The following is a 21,016-nucleotide window of genomic DNA, read 5'->3' as shown; positions in this document are numbered from 1 at the left end:
TCTCCCCAGAGCTGCAGAAGCTGTCCTGCAGGGCCGAGCTGATTCCATTCTGGCCTACCATCAACAGAACGTCCCACGGGCAAAGCTAGACCAGGTACAGCACCTGTGAACCAACTGCTCCTGTTGGCACATGCTGCCAACTATTACCCTTTCTGGCTGATGTGGCCATTCTCCCCCATCCCCTGGCTCAGCTGTGAAAGAAGGGGTTGCCAGAATGCCCTTTCAGTGGTGTGGGAAGCTGCTTTGCTGTGAAATCTCGTTGGCACAAGTCCTTGCTGTTGTCAGTTGTGAAAAGTTTGGGATGGGGCATGGCATGTTCCCCCACAGCCGCATGTACAGAGTACCTGCTTGTGCATTCCTAGATCATGTAGTAGTACCTACATTTGTTCCTGCAAGGAATGAAGGTGAACTGCCATGAGGCTTCGTTTTGGGACAGAGAGGTCTCCTGCAGGGTGCAGGGAAGAATACTTTCCTGGGATCTTTCCCTGCTCAAGTTTCTTCCCCTTTTCTCTGCCAGGCACCATCTGCTCCTAAAGTGCTGGGCGTTGCTGAGCCACTTCCAGTTAACCCTCCTGCTGCCAACACTCCACAGTCCCAACCACTGGCCCCTCAAGCAGGTCAACCACAGCCGCAGCCTCCCCCACCACAGCCTTCAGCCCCACCACCTCAGGCCATCAGTCAAACACCTTTGCCTGCGCCCAGCAGCTTGCCTCAGGAAGGGACAAGTGAAGATGGCCGGAGAGATCTGACTCCCAACTCTTTGGGGAACAATAGCAGCAACAACCAGCCTGGAAGTAACCATCCAAATACGCCCACTGCATCTGCCAGCACCATCCAGCCTGGGCAAGTGGACTCCTCCGCCGCACCCAGCTCCAGCCTCCTTGGAGAGGGCCCAGGCCCAGGGATGTCAGGGAATGGGCAGGCAGGCCTGGGCCCCAGGAACACCATGAACTCAGAAGGGCTCTCAAAGGAGCAGCTGGAGCACCGAGAGCGCTCTCTGCAGACCCTGAGAGACATTGAGCGTCTGCTGCTGCGCAGTGGGGAGGCCGAGCCCTTCCTGAAGTCCAGCCAAAATGTGGGTGAGGGGGGGACTGCCCCTCAGCCACAGGCTGCCCCTGCGCAGCCCCCAGTGCCCCCTGCCAACGTGAAGAAGTATGAAGAGCCTCTGCAGTCCATGATCTCCCAGACCCAGAGCCTTGGTGGGCCTGGCCTGGAGCACGAGGTGCCCCACCACCCTGGCCCTGACATGGGACAGCAGATGAACATGATGATGCAGCGGCTGAATCAGGACAGCCTGACACCAGAGCAAGTGGCCTGGAGGAAGTTGCAGGAAGAGTACTATGAGGAAAAGCGACGGAAAGAGGAGCAGATCAGCATCCACGGCCGGCCCATGCAGGAGATCATGATCCCGCAGTCAATGGGGAGCATGATGATGCGTGGGCCTCCACCACCCTACCACAGCAAGGCTGGAGAGCAGTGGCCACCAGGGATGGGCAGCCAGCTGCGGGGACCCATGGATGTGCAGGACCCTCTGCAGCTGCGGGGCGGGCCACCCTTCCCTGGGCCACGGTTCCCTGGGAATCAAATGCAAAGAGTCTCTGGCTTTGGAGGGATGCAGAACATGCCCTTGGATGCTCTTGGGCCCATGAATGCCATGCAGAGACCAGTCAGGCCTGGCATGGCATGGAGTGATGATATGTCTCCTATGGGAGGCCCTGGGAACTTTCCACAAGGCAGCTTGCCCTACCCACCGGGGCAAGGGGACCCAGAAAGGTTTATGAATCCCCGTGCCAGAGAGGAGATCCTGCGGCATCAGCTCATGGAGAAACGCCCTGTGGCAATGCAGAGGCCAATGGGGATATCCAGCAACTCCATGAGCCAGGGCATGGAAATGGAGAGAATGATGCAGGCTCACAGGCAGATAGATCCATCTATGTTTGCTGGGCAGATAACGGGTGAGAGCCTGAGCAGTGCCCCAATGGGAATGGATTTTGCAGGCACTCGGGGGATGCTGAGCCCCCCTGTGAGTCAGTCAGGCCTTCGGGACATGGACACACACATGGGCCCTGGCAACCTTAACATGAACATGAATGTCAATATGAACATGAACATGAACCTCAATGTTCAGATGACCCCACAGCAGCAGATGATGATGTCGCAGAAGATGAGGGGCCCTGAAATGATGACACACCAGGGCATGAACCCTGAGGAGCTGGCCAGGGTTAGGGCTCAGAATGGCAATGGCAGTGCAATACTAACAGGATCCCAGAAAATGATGATTCCCTCACAGTTCCCCAATCAAGGACAGCAAGGCTTCTCGTCTGGACAAGGGTCTTACCCCAGCTTGCCCCAGGAGATGGGCAGTGGCTCAGACATGTTCAGCCCTGAGCAGGGCACCATGTCTGTTGGGAGCATCAGTGGCACCACCAGACTCAGCCACATTCCTCTGCCTCCAGCCTCCAATCCCACTCCCACACCAGTGGGAAACCTGGCAAACATGCACCTGGCACCTTCCCGGGGGCTGGGCCGCCGGCCTTCTGATCTCACCATCAACATCAACCAGATGAATTCCCCCAGTATGGGTCACCTCAAGTCTCCCACCCTCAGCCAGGTGCATTCACCACTCGTCACCTCCCCATCTGCCAATCTCAAGTCCCCACAGACACCTTCACAGATGGTCAGCATTCCACCTTCAAACCAGTCTGGACCTCTCAAGTCCCCCCAAGTGATGAGTTCCTCTCTCAACGTCCGGTCTCCCACTGGCTCACCAAGCCGCCTGAAGTCCCCTTCTATGGCTGTTTCTTCCCCTGGTTGGGTGCCATCTCCCAAAGCCACCATGCCCAGCCCAGGAGTCAACCAGAGCAAGCAGACTCTCAATATGAACTCATCTGCTTCCATCGGAGCACTGGATCAGGGTATGCTGGGTGTCTTGTATGCGAGTGCATGTCTGTGCTTAGTTTTGGTGAGTTTATGGACAGGGTTTCTCTCCAGCCCACGAGCTTTCTCTGGAGTGGGAAGACATGTTCCTGTGCCTGTTCCCACATCTTACAGAGCAAGTATTTTTTTCCAAGGCCTCTTCAGGTAGATCTGTGACACAGGCAGCAAACGCTGTGTTTGTGCTGTGCAATCGGGCAGGTTTAAGTGGAAGTCTGTCACTGCTCTGGAGCAGGGTGTCTTCTTCTCAGAGTCCACAGAGTGCTGGACTAGGCCAGCTCTGTGCTTTGCAGCCTCCTCTGGTCGCTGCTGTCAGGAGGAGGGAACAGGGTTGCTCTCTGGTGGGAGCAAGCCATAGTGTGTGGCTTACAATACGAAGTTGATCTCTCTCTTGCAGGTTCTCTCCCTTCTGGGCCTCGGAGCAGCTCTTCCGCACCAGCCAGCAGCACCTCTAGCACCATGAATCCAAACATGCCTTTTACTTCCTCTCCAGACCCATCCCCTTCCCAGAACCCCCTCTCACTGATGATGTCCCAGATGTCCAAGTATGCCATGCCCAGCTCCACCCCACTTTACCACAATGCCATCAAAACCATCGCCACCTCTGATGATGAGCTGCTGCCAGACAGGCCTATGCTCCCACCTGGAAGTATGTCAGGTATCTGCCTCTGCAGGTGGGCTTGGGAGGGGTCAGATTGTCTTGTGGCTGCCAGTGGACCCATAGCAGCAGGTGGAAGAGGTATTAGAAACGCTGATCTCCCCATGACTGCCATGTCACATAGCTTAAATTTCCCCCTATTTGTGACAGTCTGTGCACTTCCCTGCCCTCTGCCCAGGCTGTCTGTCAGCTTCTGGCTTGGGTGGAAGGACTTGAGCTGATCTGGCTTGAGGAGTCCTTCCACAGGACCTGCAAGATTTTTACCTTTACCCATATAGATGTATTTAGCCTGAGTTTTCATGGTTCCTGGAGTTTTCTCAGGTCCAGGACTTGCAGGTAGAGGTTTGGTGCTCAGAGCCCTTGTGTTCCTGTACAGAGGGACAGGGAAGCTCTGAATGAGACTTAGGTGTCTGGTGTTTTGAGTGGAGCCCCAGTGCCTGCAACAGGCAAGGCTGTGTTGTAGCACAGTTGTGATTTCAGTAGGTCAGATACGCTCCACTAATGGCACTGGAGAGGACATCTAGGCAAATTAGTGTTTTTTGTCATGTGGTGACCAGCCCAAAGGGGAATTCCAACATGCTCTACCACTTGATTTAGGGGTCTAAAGCTGTCTGATAAATATCTTTGACAGTTTTGAAAATGAAAAATCAATTTTTTGACTCTTTCACCACTGAGCAGTTCACTTAGGTTGACTGCAGGCATGCAAATGCGTTGGCTGCCTCTGCAGGCACTGATGGCTGCTCTGCTTTTCTGATGGGCACAGGCCTTCCTGCCCAGACAGCACCTGTGTCAGACTGCTGGCTCTTCTGCTTTTGCCCTCCTCAGCACCCAGGGTTGCTGGCTAGCAAACTGTGGCAGGCAGTGGTGTAAGGTCACTCCTTGCTGTCTTTCAGGCAGCTGAGAGCCCTGATGAGACTATGGTTTAGGGCACACACTGAGCCAGCCAGGACATTAAAATCAGGGGAATGTAAGAAATTACAAATCTAGCATGAGACTGGGTGGAACTGGAGGAGCCCTCTGGTGTTGGTGGGCTTGAGGAGCTGGAGTTGGAGACACCTTTTCCTGATGTTGGTGCTTTGTAAGCCCATCTTGGAGCTTCTTACTGAGCATCATGCTCCATGCTCAGGGCGTTCTGAGCAGAACTGCTTGGCAGGCTTTCGGTATGTGGATTTTTCCACCCTGCAAGGTCTGTAGGAAGGGTTAAACGCTTCTCTCTTTTTCCTGTCCTTTAGGTGTGACGGGGAATCAGCCAAATCAACTGCACTTGAACTCTGTGGGGCCTGGATCCTCTCAGAGCCCCATGGGAATGAATCTGCCTGGTCAGCAGCCCCTTTCCCATGAACCGCCCCCTTCCTCCATGATGTCCTCCCCAAACCCTTTGGGCTCCAACATTCCTATGCATCCGAGTGGGCCAGGGGCGGGCGTGCCCCCCCCGAACCCCATGATGCTGCCTCCAGGTCCCCAGGACTCGCTGAACCAGCAGTGTGGCCCTGTGCCCAACAGTTCACAGATGATTCCTTCTAACCAGCTCGTGTTCCCCCGTATGCAGCAGCCCCACAATGCCATGCCATCTCCTGCCGGAGGCATGCCCTTGGCCCCCAGTGCAGGAGGTGGCCCTGGGATGCAGCAGCATTACCCGCCAGGGATGCCCTTGCCACCTGAGGACCTTCCCTCCCAACAGCCTGGCCAGATGCCCCCTCAGCAGCACATGATGGGCAAGAATATCCCTCCTCGGATTGGTGACCCTTACCCGCCCGTGCTTCCTGGGGTGGCGTCGGTGCTGAACGACCCCGAGCTCAGCGAGGTCATCCGCCCCACGCCCACGGGGATCCCAGAGTTTGACCTGTCCAGGATCATCCCATCAGAGAAGCCAAGCAGCACCTTGCAGTATTTCCCCAAGAACGACAGCCAGGCACCCAAATCTCAGCCTTCCAACCTCCACCTCATGAACCTGCAGAACATGATGGCTGAGCAGCCCCCTGCGCGGCCAGGTATGAATGCTCCCAGCCTTCCCGGGCAGCAGGGCATGCAGAGGGGACTCAGCATGCCCATGTGCCACCCTGGACAAGTGCCCATGCTGGGCAGGACAGGCATACCACCCCAGCAAGGCATGATGGGCAACAGTATGCACCAGGGCATGATGTCTCCGCAGCAGAGCCTGATGGCCCAGCAGAATTTCATGCTGATGCAGGCCAAGCAGAGAAGCATGTCTGTGTCAGGGGAGATGTATGCCCAGACAGGACACATGATGTCACCTCAAGGCTCTCTCATGGGGCCCCCGCCTCAGCAGAACCTCATGGTCACACACCAGATGAGGCAGAGGAGTGTCTCCCTGGACAGCCAGATGAGTTACATCCCTGGGCCTGGGAACATGGCAAACTTGCCTTTTTAACCCTGACGGGCGCTCAGGGCTGGGGAGGGGATGGGGCTGCCCCTACAAACATTTTTAAACCTTTCTGTGGGGGCGGGTTGGGGGGCCAATGCCAGTGGAGGACACCATGTGGGATGCTTTTCATATCAGATTCGCCTCTACACAGCAAACCAGATGTGCAGTAAACTTGATGTGAATTGGGTTTCTTTTTCCTTTCTTTTTTGGGGAAGAGGAGGGTGGAGAGGCTGGGAGTGGGGCTGTTATTTTGAAACCTGTGTGGTGACCAGGGACATCCAGATCTTGTGGCAGTTTGTAAAGTTTTCACTTATGGTTTTCCTCCATCAAGTGTTTTTCTTGCCCCTTTTTTCCCCCTCTATTTTTTTTGTCCTTCCTTTTTAAGCAACCAAAATGTGCAAGAGGGATTTTGGAACTAGCTGTAAATAGGTCGCTGAGAAAGGCAAAATTTGTGCTGGTTTTTAATTGTTCTGTATTTCTGTGTTTTAATAGAAGCCTCAAAACATGTTTTAAAAAACAGAAAGAAAAAAAACATGCTAAAGGCAACAGTGTACAAGGATTGAAATCCCTCCTTGGGGGGGCAGGAGGATCCCCAGGGTGTGCAGGGTGTTGAGAGATGCCATTGTAGAGAGACTCTGTCAGACCTGTGTTGTTCACTCATCTGAATGGTTTTGCACGTGTGGGAGAGGAACGGGTGGTACAGTGTCATGCAGACCTCAGGTCCTGTGGATCCATGGATACTCTGCCAGGTACACAAACATAACTGCTGAGCAGTGCAGGGGGGCAGGGGACACCAAGCTGTAGCTCTGGTGAAATGCTGCTGAAGCTGTGCTCATCTGGCAGGGCAGAGGCCACAGCTTTACAGGATGCAGCTGTTGCTGCTCTCTGGAGAAGCTGCTGTGTCTGGGATGGGAAGGATGCTGGCCCTTCAGCTGGAGAAGCATCAGGAATCTGGGCTTTGCAGATGGCAACATGCTGGACCTGAAGGTCTTGACCAGCTCTGTCACCTCTACTCCCTTCTCTTCCCTTCATACTGTGTTCCCTGTAGGTAAGGTGTTGTGATTTGTAGGGGCAGGGGGGCTTTGAGATGAGGTGATGCATTCCAGTGCTTCCAGGAGAGGCTAGCTGGAAACACTGATCTTCTGCAGCCTTCCTACACCAGCCTATTACCCATCCATTACCCTTCACCACTGTGTCACACTCCCCCGCCATTGAAAGTTTTCCCAGGTTTTCCTGGTGCTTGTCAGTCCTTCATCTGTAGAGTTTTGCAGGCAGTCTTTACTCCATCATAACCTGAGCTACTGGCAGCAGCCCTGCCCTGTAGCACAGGAGAGATCCAGCTCTTGAAGAGGACCTGTCCCTGAGTGCAATACTCTACCTCAGCAGTGTCAGAGGCATGGCCATCCTGTGCTTCAGACAGAAGAGGCCAAAGTTGAGTTGCAGCCTCTCATTCCTAGGTTGGCAGAAACATGCCATTTGGACAACTCTGGCTTTTCTGGATGCACTCCACCCTCTCCATCCTGTACTCCATGAAGTCTTCCTGCCTGCAGCCCTGATGGTCTTCCCCACGTTTTTTCACAGAGGGGAGTGTGTTGTGATGCATGCTGATTTTGCACACATCACAGTATCTCTGGACCTCTGTGGGGACTTTCAATTCCAGCATCCAGTGGTAAACCTGGGACACACAATTGCTGGAGGATTATCTCTGCAGAGCCAGGCTTAACACACTACCTCTCTTATAACAGAGCTCACCTTTTCCAGCTTGCTGTTACAAGGAGGAGAGGGCTTTGGAAAGGGAGATTGCCAAGTAGTGAGTGAACAGCAACACTTTTTATCAGGTTGCAAGCTGTTTGGAAAGGCTGGTGGGTGCTGAAACATAAGCTCAGTAGCCATCTTGATCCAGTCTGTGAGAAGATGGAAACAAAAAGTCCAGTTGGGAATACATTGAAGCTTTGGGGCATTTTGTAGTGCTGGGTGAGAAGCACGGGTTTGGATCTGTGGAAATGGTCTTGCTCTAGTCTCTTGCTTTGTGAGGGGTTTTTGTATACAATGTGAGCAAGTAAAATTTTTTTTTTGAAGTGGTAAAACAGGAACAGTCACAAGAAGTTCTCCTTCCTGCTGTGGTAGTTGGAGCAGAAGAATTATCTTCGGCCCAGACTTTGGACCTGACATGTTAACTGGTTGGGTTCTCGATCTGAAAGGTGTATGTTTCATGCAGGAGGATGTGGCTCAAACAGATGTAGCTCTTTCTAAGCTTGACTTGTCTGAAAGGCTGTAGCTTCTCTTGGCTGCTCTTCAGAGTGTTGACTGCTGGTAGCTTCTCACAAACATCCAAATACCAATTACAGTCCCAAACTTTCCTCATTGCCCACCAGCAAGTCTTGGCTAATTTGAAGCCATAACATTTTCTATATGGGAGTTTTTTTGTTTGCCTGTAGATAGCTGTTGTTTCAGCCTGGTTGAGATCTCCATGTGTTTGTATTTTCCTCGTCGTCCGTTTTGCCCAGCCAGAGGTTGCATGGGGCTTGCAGTGCTCGGTCTGTCGGCAGCGCGCTGTCCCTGGATCAGCAGGAGCCCGCGGCCCGTGGCACAGGCCGTGCAGAGCTCAGGAGAGCAGTGCTGAGCACTCACAGGGACATGGCAGTGCCGTGCTATTTCTGCCTGGCAACAGGAGGAAGACCTGTCCTTCAGTGACAAATCAGAAGCTAAGCCATTTGACTCAGCAGCCCGGGATACAAAAGGGAAATCCTGATGCTAGGTCAGAGCTGCAGTTGGTGCTCTCCTGCAAAATCCCACTGCTGTGGAACCAGCCCTACCCCTACCACTGTGATGGCTGAACAATGGGGAGAAGAAATGCAGCCTGACACTCCTGTGCCCTGGGCGCTGCTCCCAACCATGTCTGTGAACAGCACTGTGGCAGGAGTTCCTTTGGAGGCTCAGTGACAGCCAGTCCTTGTTAGACACGGGCAAGGTTTGCTGTCAGCTGGTTGCCCGTGACCTGTGTCTAGTCTTGTGTCTTGTAGTTTATTGCTCGGCTCTTCACCTTGAGTTCTGTGTACTGACTCCACCTAATCACAGTAGAAGGTTTGCCTGTCTTTTAGCCATAACTTTGCCATGTTTTTCCAGCTCCAGAAAAGTGAATGCTGGTAAACTGCATCTTTCAGTACGTGGGATTATCACACACCTGGAATTAGGTTTCACATTGAGGTAAAGTTGACTGACCTGTTCTCTGTCATCCCATGGAGAAACTTCCCCAGTCATTTTGTACCATTATATAAATATATATATAAATATAAATATATAAATACAATATGTGAAGACATCTTATTGGTTTTTATTTGAAACAATTTTTAGGCTTGTTTTTGGGTATCTGTGCTGCCTGTAATGTATTGACCTGTTTTATAGGTGCCTTTTTATTAAAAAGACAAATTTCAAGACCTGACCTGTGCCTGTCTTTTTCCGTGTGATTTTCCACAGGCCTGCAGCAGAGACAGAGTATGAGAGGTGCTGGAAGGATTGTGTGGGCATTGGGGGAGCCCCTTTTCGGCAGCACTCCCAGGCACACATTCATTCATGCGTTCCCTTACTTGCACTCACCCATGCATGCTCCACTGCCTGCCACGGCCCAGTGATCAGTGTGTGTGTAGCAGAGTGCTCTGCTGGAGCCCCAGCTCTGTCTCCTGGGAGACTTGGTTGCTCTGCAGGAAATGCAGGGCAGTGTGCTGCTTGTGAGGGTCTTTGTGTACCCATCTTTGGGGTTGCCTTCATCAGAGACCAGAGCTTCCTCTGGCTTGTCTGCTGGAGCCTTTTTTGCAGAGCACAGTCTGGGACCTGGGGGTGCAGGTTCTGTGGATGATGGTGACATTGCCTTCCCACACACCATCTCCCTGCTTTCTGCAGGAGCCACCCTGGAGCTCCCCTTGGCTCAGTCTCCCTCCCGGTGGCCCTGGGTGGGCAGAGTGCATCTGCCTCCCTTGGTAGCCATGGGGTAGGGGCAGAGCTCCATAGGGGAGGCTGAAGTGGGGGTGACTTCGGCAGTGTGAGTACCTAGCAGGGAAGCCCATTAAAGGAGCAAGGTGATGGGACAGCCATGCAAACTCTGAAGACACAGCAAGGGTTTTGCTGAATGGAAAGCAGAGCTTCCTCTGCAGTGAAGGAAAGTTCCTCTTGCTTTCTTCTTGTCACCATTCAGCGGGCTGGCTGCAGGCAGCCGTGGGGAGGAACAGTGGCAACTCTTTGGGGAAGGTCTGCCAGGTCTGAGCCAAGCCATTCCCAGGCTGAGTCAAATGTAGGTGTAAGGGCAACTTTCCAGTCAGGTTAGCAGCTGCTGTAAAACTGGGGCAGGAGGGGCAGTTAGTGGAAGAGGCTCCATAAAGCAGAGAGGTCTGGTCTGACTCGGACCACAACAGAGTCTTCTGTGGCACTGGTGAAGGGGAATCTGAGCAAGGTGTTCCTCTGAGCCATTTGAGCAGAGCTTGTCAGAAAGGCACCATCTGCTCACTTAGTGCTCTCTGATGCACCTACCTTGAATAATGACACAGTTACAGACAAATACTTACAAGCACTATACATGAGAAGATGGTGTTTTATTCACCTGTTTATTACAGCTTACCTCAAAAGGTACTTCCTAAAGGTTTGTACATGCCAGTGCTAAAAGCTATAGTAACAATAGATGGTTAATTTGTTCACTCATTGGAGTGCAGATTTTTTTACTTTGTGACCACTGTAAGAATTTTACACTTTGACTATTGTTTTTTTCAGTAACATTTTCCTGTAGAAACACAGTTGCCACCATAACCTGCTGGGTAGGTGTTTACAATGCATCTGCAGTGAGTACACTGGTGAGATCACTGGTACAACCCTGGAGAACACAAGTGCAGGCTTAATAGACTTGCCCTTCTGCGCTGCATGTACGTGCCTGAACAACCGTATCGCCATTACTTGAAAGTTTCCCCTTTGAATTTGCGGTGCTGCAGGAAATGGTGGACTGCCTTACACTAGGTGAGTTTTCTCCTCAAGTCACAAGATGAGATCAAGCTATTGAGATCACTGCCTGAGCCAGGCTGAGGTAATGTGGCCCCTTTCCATAATGGCTGGTCTTTTTAGCAGGGCCCTTGAGTACCTGAAACTCACCTGGGACTGAGCTCTCTGCTAGTGGGATGAACTTCAGAAGTGAGGTTAGCACAAAATTCCTGCTGCCACAGGAGAACTGTTTTGACATTGCTTAAAATGTGAGGTGATATGTAAAGCAGATGTGAGGAGGGTTGTGCTCATGTGACATTGGTATGTATGGCTCTCCCACAGTTCAGGCCACAGCACTCTTTAGGATCAGAAATGTCATGGAGCAGTGTTGTGGGCCCACTGCTCCGTTAAACTGTGACAAGACCTCCTAGGCAGCAGCAGGTTGTCTTGAGTGTCTGCTGGGGCTTCCCCACACACCAGCCTGCAGTGCAAGAATTAATGATGGGAAAAGATGCCGCTCTTATTTTGAACCAAATTATTATCAAGCTGCCCTGAGCAGTTTCTGCATACTTGCAGTTCAGGGCAAGATCACGACCCAGGTTTGTCCTGTGTTCATCTGGATGCACTTAATCTCTGAAAGGCCTGTAGGTGCAGGTGGAGGAAAACTATTAGAAAGCATAGTGCCAAGCAAAATGCCACATTTCCTCTAGACTTGCAAAAGCAAAGAGAAATTATCCCTTACTCTCAGTGGTCTCCTTGCTCTCAGAACCCATAAATAGCCATACAACTAGCTGCCAAAAAAAAAAAAAAAATTAAAAAAAAAAAGAAGTTATACCATCAGCCTTACAAAGCGATGTGGTTTCTCTCCCCTGTGTGCAGTCACAAGAAGAAGCCATCTCCCCTCAGATGGTATTCCTTAAAGGAAAACTTCTGCATAGTCAGGCATTCAGTTCAGCAGCCACTCATAGGAGGTCATAACAGCAGTAAAACAGATCATATGAGTGGGGAAGGATGCAAGTAGTGTCAGGAAAGGAGTTGTGACAGCCAGATCTTTCAGTCTGCAGGAGGCATGAGCTGTGTTGGGATGATGACATGTTGTAGCTGGCTGAAGGGATGTCACACAGCAGGAGGACAATGCTGCAGACAGAGCATCCAGCACTGTACGCCTGTGCTGTTGCATTGAGCCTCGCACCCCGCAGCAGTCCTACCTCTTCTCCTCTCCAGTTGCTGTGGCCACTGAGTCCCACGGCTTCCTTTGGCAATGTCGGTACCAACCTGAGCTAGTGAAATGGAGATCTGCTTATTGACCTGACTCATTTACTTGGCTGCACTTTTTTCCTTAACCCCGGCACCCCAGACCTGTGCCTGGCTTTGTGCACAAGATGCCTGCAGTCAGTTTTTCGAGGGACAGGTGGGAATGTCACGTTCAACCCACTTGAGTTCATCCAGCCCAACAAGAGCAACCATCAGACAAGACATCCAGCATTCACCAACAGCTGCCAGGTGGATCTCCACAAGTATGAGAACCAGAAAGAGCCAAGTGAGGTGTCTGATGGGATTTGGATATTTGGTGACTATTGGATCTATTTCCTGATGAGTGAACGAAGTTGTGGGGATGCTTGTGAAACTTGTAACTGAGACCACAGCAAGTGTGCCACTGAGAAGGAAAGACCCAGACCAGTTCTGCCCTGCAGGCAGCCTTTCCCAGCTAGAAAGTGGAGATGGAGGTGGTGTTGTCAGACTCTATCCCACTACCCTTCCTTGTCACCTCCAGGATCTCCTGCAGGGTCTCCTGGCTTATGCAGCCAAGCTCCTGCAGGATTCGGAAGAAGTCGTTCCGGAACTTGACCCCAATAAAGGCGTAGAGGATGGGGTTGAGGCAGCAGTGCGTGAAGCCGATGGCCTCTGTCACCATGATGGCTGTGTCCAGCTGGTCTTCCAGGAGGCAGTTCTTGGTGAAGGCTTCTAGCTTGGTAAGTGTGTTCAGGAAGATGACGATGTGGTATGGGCTCCAGCAGAGGAGGAAGATGCCTGTGACCAGGATGGCCACACGGACAGCTTTTTGTCTCTGCAGGCGCTGGGACTGACACAATGCCCGGATAATGGCCATGTAGCAGTAACACATGACCAGCAGAGGCACAAAGAAGCCCACGGTGTGGTAAAGGAAGCGTGTTGCCAGCCACGCATTGTTTCCATCAATGCCAACCTCTGGAAAATAGCAAATGCTGCGGTTGCTGTCATCTGTCCACACTTCCATGAAGATGAGATCAGGTAAAGTCAGAAGGAATGAGCAGAGCCAGACAGCCGTGCAGGTGAGATGGATGGAGCGAGCTCTGCGTTTGCGGTAGGTGTGGATTGCATAGACAATGGCCAGGTAGCGATCCACTGCAATGCACCCCAGCAGCATGCTGCTGCAGTAGAAATTGATCTTGTGGACAGCACTGAGTATCTTGCAGAGGAGCTTCCCAAATATCCATCCAGCCAAGCTCTCTACCACACTGAATGGGAAGGTGAGCAACAGTGCTAGGTTGGCCAGGGTGAGGTGGAAAAGAAAGTTTTCTGTGGTGGTGCGAGACCTCTTGAACCTCTCTAAAATGACAAGGACCAGGGCATTGCCCAGAGTCCCTAACACAAACATCAGCAGATAGATAAGGGGCATGAAGACCTTTCTGAAGGGGTCTCCCTGGTTGCCAACCACAGATGAGGCTGGGTTGAAGCAAAAGTAGCCCTCCAAAGAAGGGGTGGTGTTCTCAGCTTCGTAGTAACCGCTCAGCTCCACCTGGCTCTGGGGAACAGAGAGAGTTGTGTTAGTGGAGGGGAGTTTCTGAACACAAGAACCCAATTCCTCAGATGCACCTGGCAGACCTAGAGCAGAGCACCCCCATGTCCTGCAGCCCACTTGCATCAGGAGGAGGTGCTGTCTGCAGTGTGGTGACGCTGGAGGCCCCTCCACTGCCAGGAGGTGCAGCAGCAGGTGGAGATGGTTTTCTCTGTCTGGGACAGTGAGGGCTGCTCAGTCTGTAATCTTGAACGGGAGTATTTGGGGATGTTTTGGTGTCCAGTCAGATGATCAGTTTCATCTTTTGGTTCTTGCTAAGTTACCTGCTGGTGAATTCTGTGTGCTTTCTCACATAGAATGGAACTCTCCTCTACCAGCTTTCCCGATTTTTCCCACCCATTTCTGATATGGACCACTCCTGTCCTGCCCACTGCCTGCTGTCAGGTATAAAAGTGGTAGGATTCACCACACATCTATACCTCAAATTCTGTGCAGTGAACCTGTCCCCTTCTCCTCCTCAGAGGCCTGAGAGTTGCCTATGACAGAGCAGGGGTCAGGTGGGGTCAGCAGGAGCTGTCCTTTGGGATCGCTTTCCACACACTCAGAGGAAGATATGGGGCAGATGTTCAACACAATAGGAAGAAATCCTCTGAGGTGCTATGGTACCATAGCTACAGGAATAGATGATGGAGAGAGAGAGATCTGTTCTATTGATAAACCCTTCAGTTCTGAATGACTTGCAATCAGAACAGGAAAGGGAAGGGAAGGGAAACCACCACTCAGATGCCAGGGTGACCCAGTAAGGCAAGTGCAGTAGAGCTGCTGAGATGTGATTCGCCCTTGGCTTGCTGTATCTTCCTGACCAGTCTGTATTTGGGCTGAAGCTGTGGGCAAGTTTCAAGTGCTGGGAAGATGGAATTCTTCTCAGGATGAGCTCCCTGGATGATGCTCATGTTTCAGCTGGCCTTGCACAAAAAGAGAGCAGTGGAGGAGGCTTATGGAAAACTGAGTATATAGTGACAACTGGGAAGAGCTCAGCAGCAGCCACCCACAGCACCCCTGCAGTCTCCCACCCACACCCTCTCTGGAGACCTGTGCTGAGACTTCAGTGTTGACCACAGCGGAAGTCTCTGCTAATGCTTTCATACCTTTCACTGCCAGCTGCAGCTGTTTGCACCTGCTGCTCCTTCCCTCATCAGCCAAAGTTCCAGTCTAAAAATAACAGCCCTGCTTCACATGGTTTTAGACCTGATTTTGGGGGTTTTTACTCACCCAATGGGCTATTAAGCAAAATTACTGTGACCAGCCTGGAGTCTTGCATTGTGCCTAGCTAGGGAAGGGTGATTTTACACTTCTCTCTCAGGCAGCTTTCCCTGGGTAATGCACTAGGTACCTCTGCACATGACTGTGGGGAGTAAAGAGGTCACTTGGCATTAGCAGGGCTTATCTAACACTCCTGTACAGCTGAAACCATCTGCATGGTTCCAAGAGAAGCCTGGGCATGCTAATAATGGGGCATAAGCCTACAGAGCATTACCAAACTCGTAGAGCAGACAGCTGGTGCAGGCAGTCCCCAAACGGTACAGTAGGAGGGTGAATGAGTCTTTGGGAAAAGTGCGGAATAACCCTGTCCAGCTCTTGCTTATGTAACTGTGGGGCTGCAAGTCTTTGGTGAGAAGCATTTTGTATTACCAAAGAATTTTTATTTTTCTGGATTAGGGTATGATTTTGGAGATCAGAGATTGCTGATAAAGACAAAAGCCTTAAGAAATCCCTCCCAGTTATCTTCCTCCCTAGCTTTAAAGTATTTCCTGCCTACTCTATACCCAGACCTTTCAAGAGGAGTTACCAACACACAGAAATCTGCGATGTGTTGGCATAGGCCAGATCTTTGAACCTCTCTGAAGAAAAGCAAAACAACCTAGAAACCTTTACTATTGGATGTAGTGACTAAACCAGGCTGCACAGGCTGTGCAGATGACTATGCTGGAAACCCCAAACAGATTATATGTTGGAATGGGAAATTTCACTGGGAAGAGCTTGGATGATTCCAGTTTTGTAGGGAAAAAATGAAATGCTGGAAAATGGCTGGGTTTGCTGGCTGGAGGGTCAGTCCTCCCTTGGAACTATGCCATGCCTGTCCATGGCAGTGGATGGTGCTTGGGCAGTGCTCAGTGGTTTTGGCTGCTGCCCAGTTTCCAGCATCACCTCATATTTGGAGCCAGAAGTACAGAGGCTAAGTGCCACTATCAGACACCATCTGATTGCTGACAGGGAGCAGGCAGGGAGGACTCTTACTGTAAACCACTCACTGGGGGTAGGGGAAGCGTGTGCAGAGCTGTTTCTGATCTGTCCTTGCCTGCATCGCTGAGCAGAGCAGCACATGTGGGTAGGAGCAGACAGAGATGAGTTGGAGACAAAAAAAAAGGTGATGAAAAATCAAAGTCTGGGCTGAGACAGGAAGGGCAGGGACCAGAGCTGCAGGAGATGCACTGAACATGACAAGCTGTGGATTCTGGGGACTTTGCTGCAATTCTAGGACTGGAAGTGGGTGGCTGCCTAATCTGGGATGGGATAAGTCAACAGTGTGCATGCAGAGGGACCTTAGTACAGGTCTCCTGTATGGCAATTGCAGCAAATTTGGGGGTGGGATAAAAAGTGGTGTCTCTCTAATATAGCAGTCTGGGAAAAATGCATGCCTGGGAAAGGTGTTCCTGTGTGCTTTATGTTCATGGATCCCTTTACCCCCATACCTCACAGAGTTATTCTAGTCTCTGTGTGTCAGCTGTTTTTCTCAGTTCCCCACAGCTGTCAGCAATCAAAATATTTGGCTGCAGAAGTGAAGCAGCTTGTGTACTGTTACGGATTTTCCATGTGAATCATTCCCTTCTAGTCAATGCCAGGGCTGGGAGCAGTACATTTCACTCTCAAAGCCTTAGAACTGTAATTGCCCACATCAGTACAATCTACTGACAGAGCATCTGCTCATGACTTCTCCAGGGGCTGAACCAGGGAAATCCAGTAATAAGACCAAGGTCTATGGAAATACCATCTTACTGCAGTGCAGGTGCCTTTACGCTCTTGAGTCATGCTGATCCCATTGCAATGAAAACTGGCCTGAGGAACCTCAGGGAACCTGGTGTAGACCTCAGAGCTTCTTCTGCAACTGTGTTTTTGATTGTCTAGTCTGCAGAAGAGGAAGGTTAGCAGGCAAGGCATTTTTGCTATGGAGAAACAGGGTTATAATTTTGGGCATAGTACTTTTCTGCAACGTTATAGAATCAAATGGTCTCATATGGTATCAAAATTTAGGTGAGGCCCTCACTGTATTCACTGAGTGATACTGTGTGATAAATGCCGTTTTGGTGCGAACATTCTCATCATTTTTCCTTCCATAACTGTTCAAACAATCCCTGCATAAGGCAGGGTTGTGTTGCCACTTTGACAAGACACTTTGGAGGCCTTTTTTTTTTCAAATCTCTGTGGGAAGGTTGCTGCTACAAGCACTGAGTATAAGTAAAGCAACATATGGCACCACCGAAGCAAATACAGTGATGCTCATGTGATATCTGCGGCCTCCCGGGAACAGGGAGGGAGCCAAATCTAGGCAGCTGCCAGGAGACAGAGGTGGGAAACAACATATGCCAAACTCCCAACTGCAGAAATGTGAAAAAAGGTCTAAACTCTTCCTGCTGTGGCACCTGACTGTGGGCGTTTAGTCCAAAAATCAACTGGGTTCCCCCCACAAATCCTCCCCCTTTCCCTCACATGGGGTCTCCTTTATGATGTAAAAGAATTCACAGCAGAGATAAAATCACTAAGCTAAAGATTATGGAAAGTTTTGTAATCTAAGAAAAGGAGATGAAAAAGGTTTGTATTTGATTTTAACCTCTCTATTTCAGCATTGCCACTGAAATTCAACAAGGTCAGGGAAAGAAGAGTCTTCTCCAAAAAAGTTTTAAAGGATTGACCACCATTTGCAAAGGATTTTTATACTGGATGAATCAGAAAAGAAATAAGGAGGGTAGGGCTAGCTCCTACATCTCCTTGCTCTTCCTTAGTGTGTAGGAAAAAAGGGAGGAAAAGAAAGTTTGGTAACAACTGAACCCAACATTTCTCTTTTTGGAATAACTATTCCTGAGGTCTGCTGCAGGGAGCCACTGTAGTTAAAAAAAAAATTCTGAGATGCAATATTTTGAAACCAGGGTAATGATAATGCTGCTGTGTCCTTCCCGTTGGATAGCACAACATCCTCTAAAAGGTGCAGCTGCTCTTTTTCACTTGTAAAGGCTGGGAAGGAGAACTATGATATAGAATATCTAGTGTCATCACTCCCTGTTAGAAGAAGTTCTTGCAATTCATCTTCTGCTCTTTAAAAGTCTCCTGTTGTAAATACACTGCATACTCCTCTTTCAGCAAAGTGTGTGTGGAGCCATATGTATGGAAGCCTGTATGTGAAGCAAGCAAGCAAGCAGAGTGGTCACACTAAAGGTTTTCACACACACAAAGAGAAGGCTGGGTTTGATTGGATATTCCAGTTGTGAAAGGAGACCAGGTAAAGCGTACAGGGCTTTGCACACTTTGTACATAGTCATTTACACCACTGAAGGCCATTGCAAAAGGTGCCTGGCTCAGAGTAAGTGTTTTATGCCTACTTTGTGCTAGCAGCTGTGCAGATAGCAGGGCAGCAAGCAGCTGAGGCTTGGGGAGGCTAGCAGCACAGGATGGGACCGCTGGAGCCCTGCTCTGCAGGTGAGTCACCTGGCCCTTTAGAGACACTCTGGTCTGTGTCCTCGTGCAAGGACAGCACTCAGGGGCAGGGGCAGTGCTTGCCAGTACAGATCTGGGCAGCTTTCCCCAGCAGAATACCTGGCACCCCTGGGTCCCAGAGGCTGTAGCCACACTGCTCCAGCTCTCTGCAAGCAACAGCCTTGTGTTTGTGGTCAGGTCTGGACTTAAGGGATGCAAGGACTGATTATGCTGGCATAAGAAATGGCTTAAGCTCTGCCTCTGCCAACAGGAGGGTTAGAAGATGGGTGGTCAGAAACCTGGCCTTTCAGCCCACCCCAGCTCTACCTCCCATCCCTGTTATCAAGCAAAGCCAGGCCCAACTCACCAAGTCATAGGTCTCTGATGAGTAGCTGACAGGCCCCATGGCTTGAGGGCCAAGATCCGTCTCTCCTCCAGAAATTTCTACAAAAGTTCTTTTGTGGGGTGGAGTCAATCATTTAAGTGAGTAGCGAGGGAGAGAATGTAACGAGAGTATTTGCAAGGCAAATGAGCTGCAGGCACAGAGTGACTTGATTGATGTAAAGATTAACATCTAGCTTTATCATCTTTTTACTAGTGCTGTAAATTGATTTTTAAAGTAGAGTTTGAAGAGTACATATTCCTTTGGTCTACATCACAGAAGATCCAGAACATCCTTAGATCTTCCCTGGAAAACTTCAGGGCTCTTGCCCACAGCTGTTCTTGTTCCAGGTGGTCTGAAAGGCTTTGAAAAGTTCTGTGCTAAAGACCACCCTTGCCAGAAACCTCCTGGATCCAGGCACTTCATTGGAGCTGTGCAGGACTTTGAAGTATGGGTATGGTCTGTATGATCACTGCCCTCTGCCTCGGGGTCCTCCTGGCTGCTTTTACCCCAGTGACTTGTCATTGTCTTCTGTGCCATCTCCTGCTGCTTCATCCCTCGTCTGGGCTTGGGGGAGTGTGAGGGTGGCTTGCACAGGAAAGCAAAGCCTTGGCAGCCGCTCTGCAAGTCTAGAGCAGGACTAGCAGGGGCTGGGCTGCTTGGCTTCATAACAGTAACAAAGGAGAATCAAGATTTTCTCTGCTCAGAGAAATGAGCGTTTTGTTCAGTCACAGCAGCAGGCTCACAGTGAGAATGCCCCAGTCTGGGTCAGCAGAGTAGGAGAGCATTGCAGCTGTCACTTTGGCAGAAAGATTTTCCTGTGTGAGGAGCTGAGGTAGTTTGGCAAACACAGTTCTTGTCCTCCTCTTGTCTAGGTAGAGCTGCACCAAGGCCTCTCCAGCAGCAAAGACTGGTGGGAGTTTGGATTGGTGAAGAAGGAGGTGGTGTTATTCTCATGAGCACTGCTGGATTACAGACACTTCTCCTGCTTCTTAGATACCGACTTGTCGGGCACCTGCTGCCTCGAGGATGTCGCTGTCCTCCCCTGCCCTGAGAACCTTTGTGTGCACCTGCCTGTGCTCATCAGCCTCTGGGCATTCTTTCTCCTGAGAGCAAGAGGATGGAGAGCAGCAAAACCCGGGAAGCCGCAGGGAGCTCTCAGTGCCTCACTCCCAGGGAGAAGAGACTGAGCAAGCCCTGTCCTGAAGCCCTGCACTGCCAGGGCCGAGGGGTGAGGCAAGGAGTGGGGTACCCTGGTCCCGGGAGACTAAGAGCTCAGCAAGGATGTTCTCGATCAGCCAGAACTGCACGGTGGAGCTTGTGCGTTCTGCTACTGAGAGTGGAAAAACAACGACAGAGGCAGCTGGAGATGTGAGGAACCAGATAAAACCAGGAACGTCCTTGTCCTTTTGCATGTATTTTGGAAAAACGTTTTGAGAGGAATGTTACATTTGTCTTTACAAATAAATTGTGGATCTGTTGCTAGATAAAGTTAGCACCTAGAGATAAAAGGAACAATGGGAGGGATTACACTGATTGATGAATGGAAAAAGAGATTTGCCTTTACAAACAAACTGTAGGTTTGCTGGTAAATGAAATTGGGTAACAGAAGATGAAAGAAGCAACAGTGGGGGAATCTATTAATTCTACAAGAATTAAAAATTAAAGGGAGGGTTATACATTCGAGGGGAATGTCAGGTGTCAGGCGTACCGGGAAGTCTGCGCCTCTCGAGTACCTCAGCCAATGGGGAAAGAGAGAGGGAAAAGCGGCCGGGAAATTAGGATAAATAGGAGGCTGCGTCCTCCAAAAATCCGAGAGATCCCAGGGGAATGCCCCATGGCCTCTCCCTTTATTCGAATAAAGCAAAAAGGACTTCTCTGTCTCCTTTTTGGACATAAACCTCTGGCGTTTGTGGATTCATTTTCCTTACAGTTTGAAGAAAAAAATTATCTGCAAAGCAGTAACTACTAAGATTACATTCCCATTGTGTATCGGTTCGTCAAAGCTGAGTAACAGTCTAAAAACAAATGCCAATTCCCAGCCTGTCACGATCGGAGGTTACGACTCCTACAGGCTGTGGCTCATTCCCTTATTCTTACGTCTGTGTTGGCTCTGTTTTAATGGCCACATAGCGAAGCCCCATTACGTTTCCAGGCGCTTTCTTG

At 50.6% G+C, this 21,016-nt stretch overlaps 2 protein-coding genes across 3 annotated transcripts in view; one reads left to right on the top strand and one right to left on the bottom strand.

Annotated features, from left to right (window-relative positions):
- BCL9L (BCL9 like) overlaps positions 1-9,420 on the top strand; it is a 48,312-nt gene extending 38,892 nt beyond the window's left edge. The window contains exons 5-8 of the mRNA XM_079326737.1: positions 10-94; positions 518-2,915; positions 3,332-3,592; positions 4,825-9,420. Of these exons, the coding sequence (XP_079182863.1) occupies positions 10-94; positions 518-2,915; positions 3,332-3,592; positions 4,825-5,984 (3,904 nt within the window). The 3' untranslated portion in view covers positions 5,985-9,420. The remainder of the gene's footprint in view (positions 1-9; positions 95-517; positions 2,916-3,331; positions 3,593-4,824) is intronic.
- A 2,592-nt stretch (positions 9,421-12,012) lies between these two features.
- Positions 12,013-20,272, bottom strand: CXCR5 (C-X-C motif chemokine receptor 5). Of its 2 annotated transcripts, XM_079326779.1 has the most exons (3): positions 18,836-18,892; positions 14,199-14,255; positions 12,013-13,725 (listed from the first exon to the last, which is right to left on the bottom strand). In XM_079326779.1, exons 1-3 carry the CDS (start codon positions 18,872-18,874, stop codon positions 12,649-12,651), a joined length of 1,173 nt encoding a protein of 390 aa, XP_079182905.1. In that variant the 5' UTR covers positions 18,875-18,892; the 3' UTR covers positions 12,013-12,648. The 2 variants fall into 2 exon arrangements, with proteins under 2 accessions (XP_079182905.1, XP_079182906.1); XM_079326780.1 differs by lacking the exon at positions 14,199-14,255 and having other exon boundaries at positions 18,836-20,272.
- Between the last annotated feature and the right edge of the window lie 744 nt (positions 20,273-21,016).

This window comes from Erithacus rubecula, assembly GCF_903797595.1.
Source record: "Erithacus rubecula genome assembly, chromosome: 25".
Taxonomy (NCBI): domain Eukaryota; kingdom Metazoa; phylum Chordata; class Aves; order Passeriformes; family Muscicapidae; genus Erithacus; species Erithacus rubecula.
This window is presented reverse-complemented; position numbering and strand designations above follow the sequence as displayed.

Coding starts and splice junctions, on each gene's coding strand:
- CXCR5 (XM_079326779.1), bottom strand. CDS start 18,874: ATGGGGCCTGTCAGCTACTCATCAGAGACCTATGACTTG. Junction 14,256..18,835: donor CATCAGAGACCTATGACTTG/GTGAGTTGGGCC, acceptor GCTCTGTCATAG/GCAACTCTCAGGCCTCTGAG. Junction 13,726..14,198: donor TTCACTGCACAGAATTTGAG/GTATAGATGTGT, acceptor TCTGTTCCCCAG/AGCCAGGTGGAGCTGAGCGG.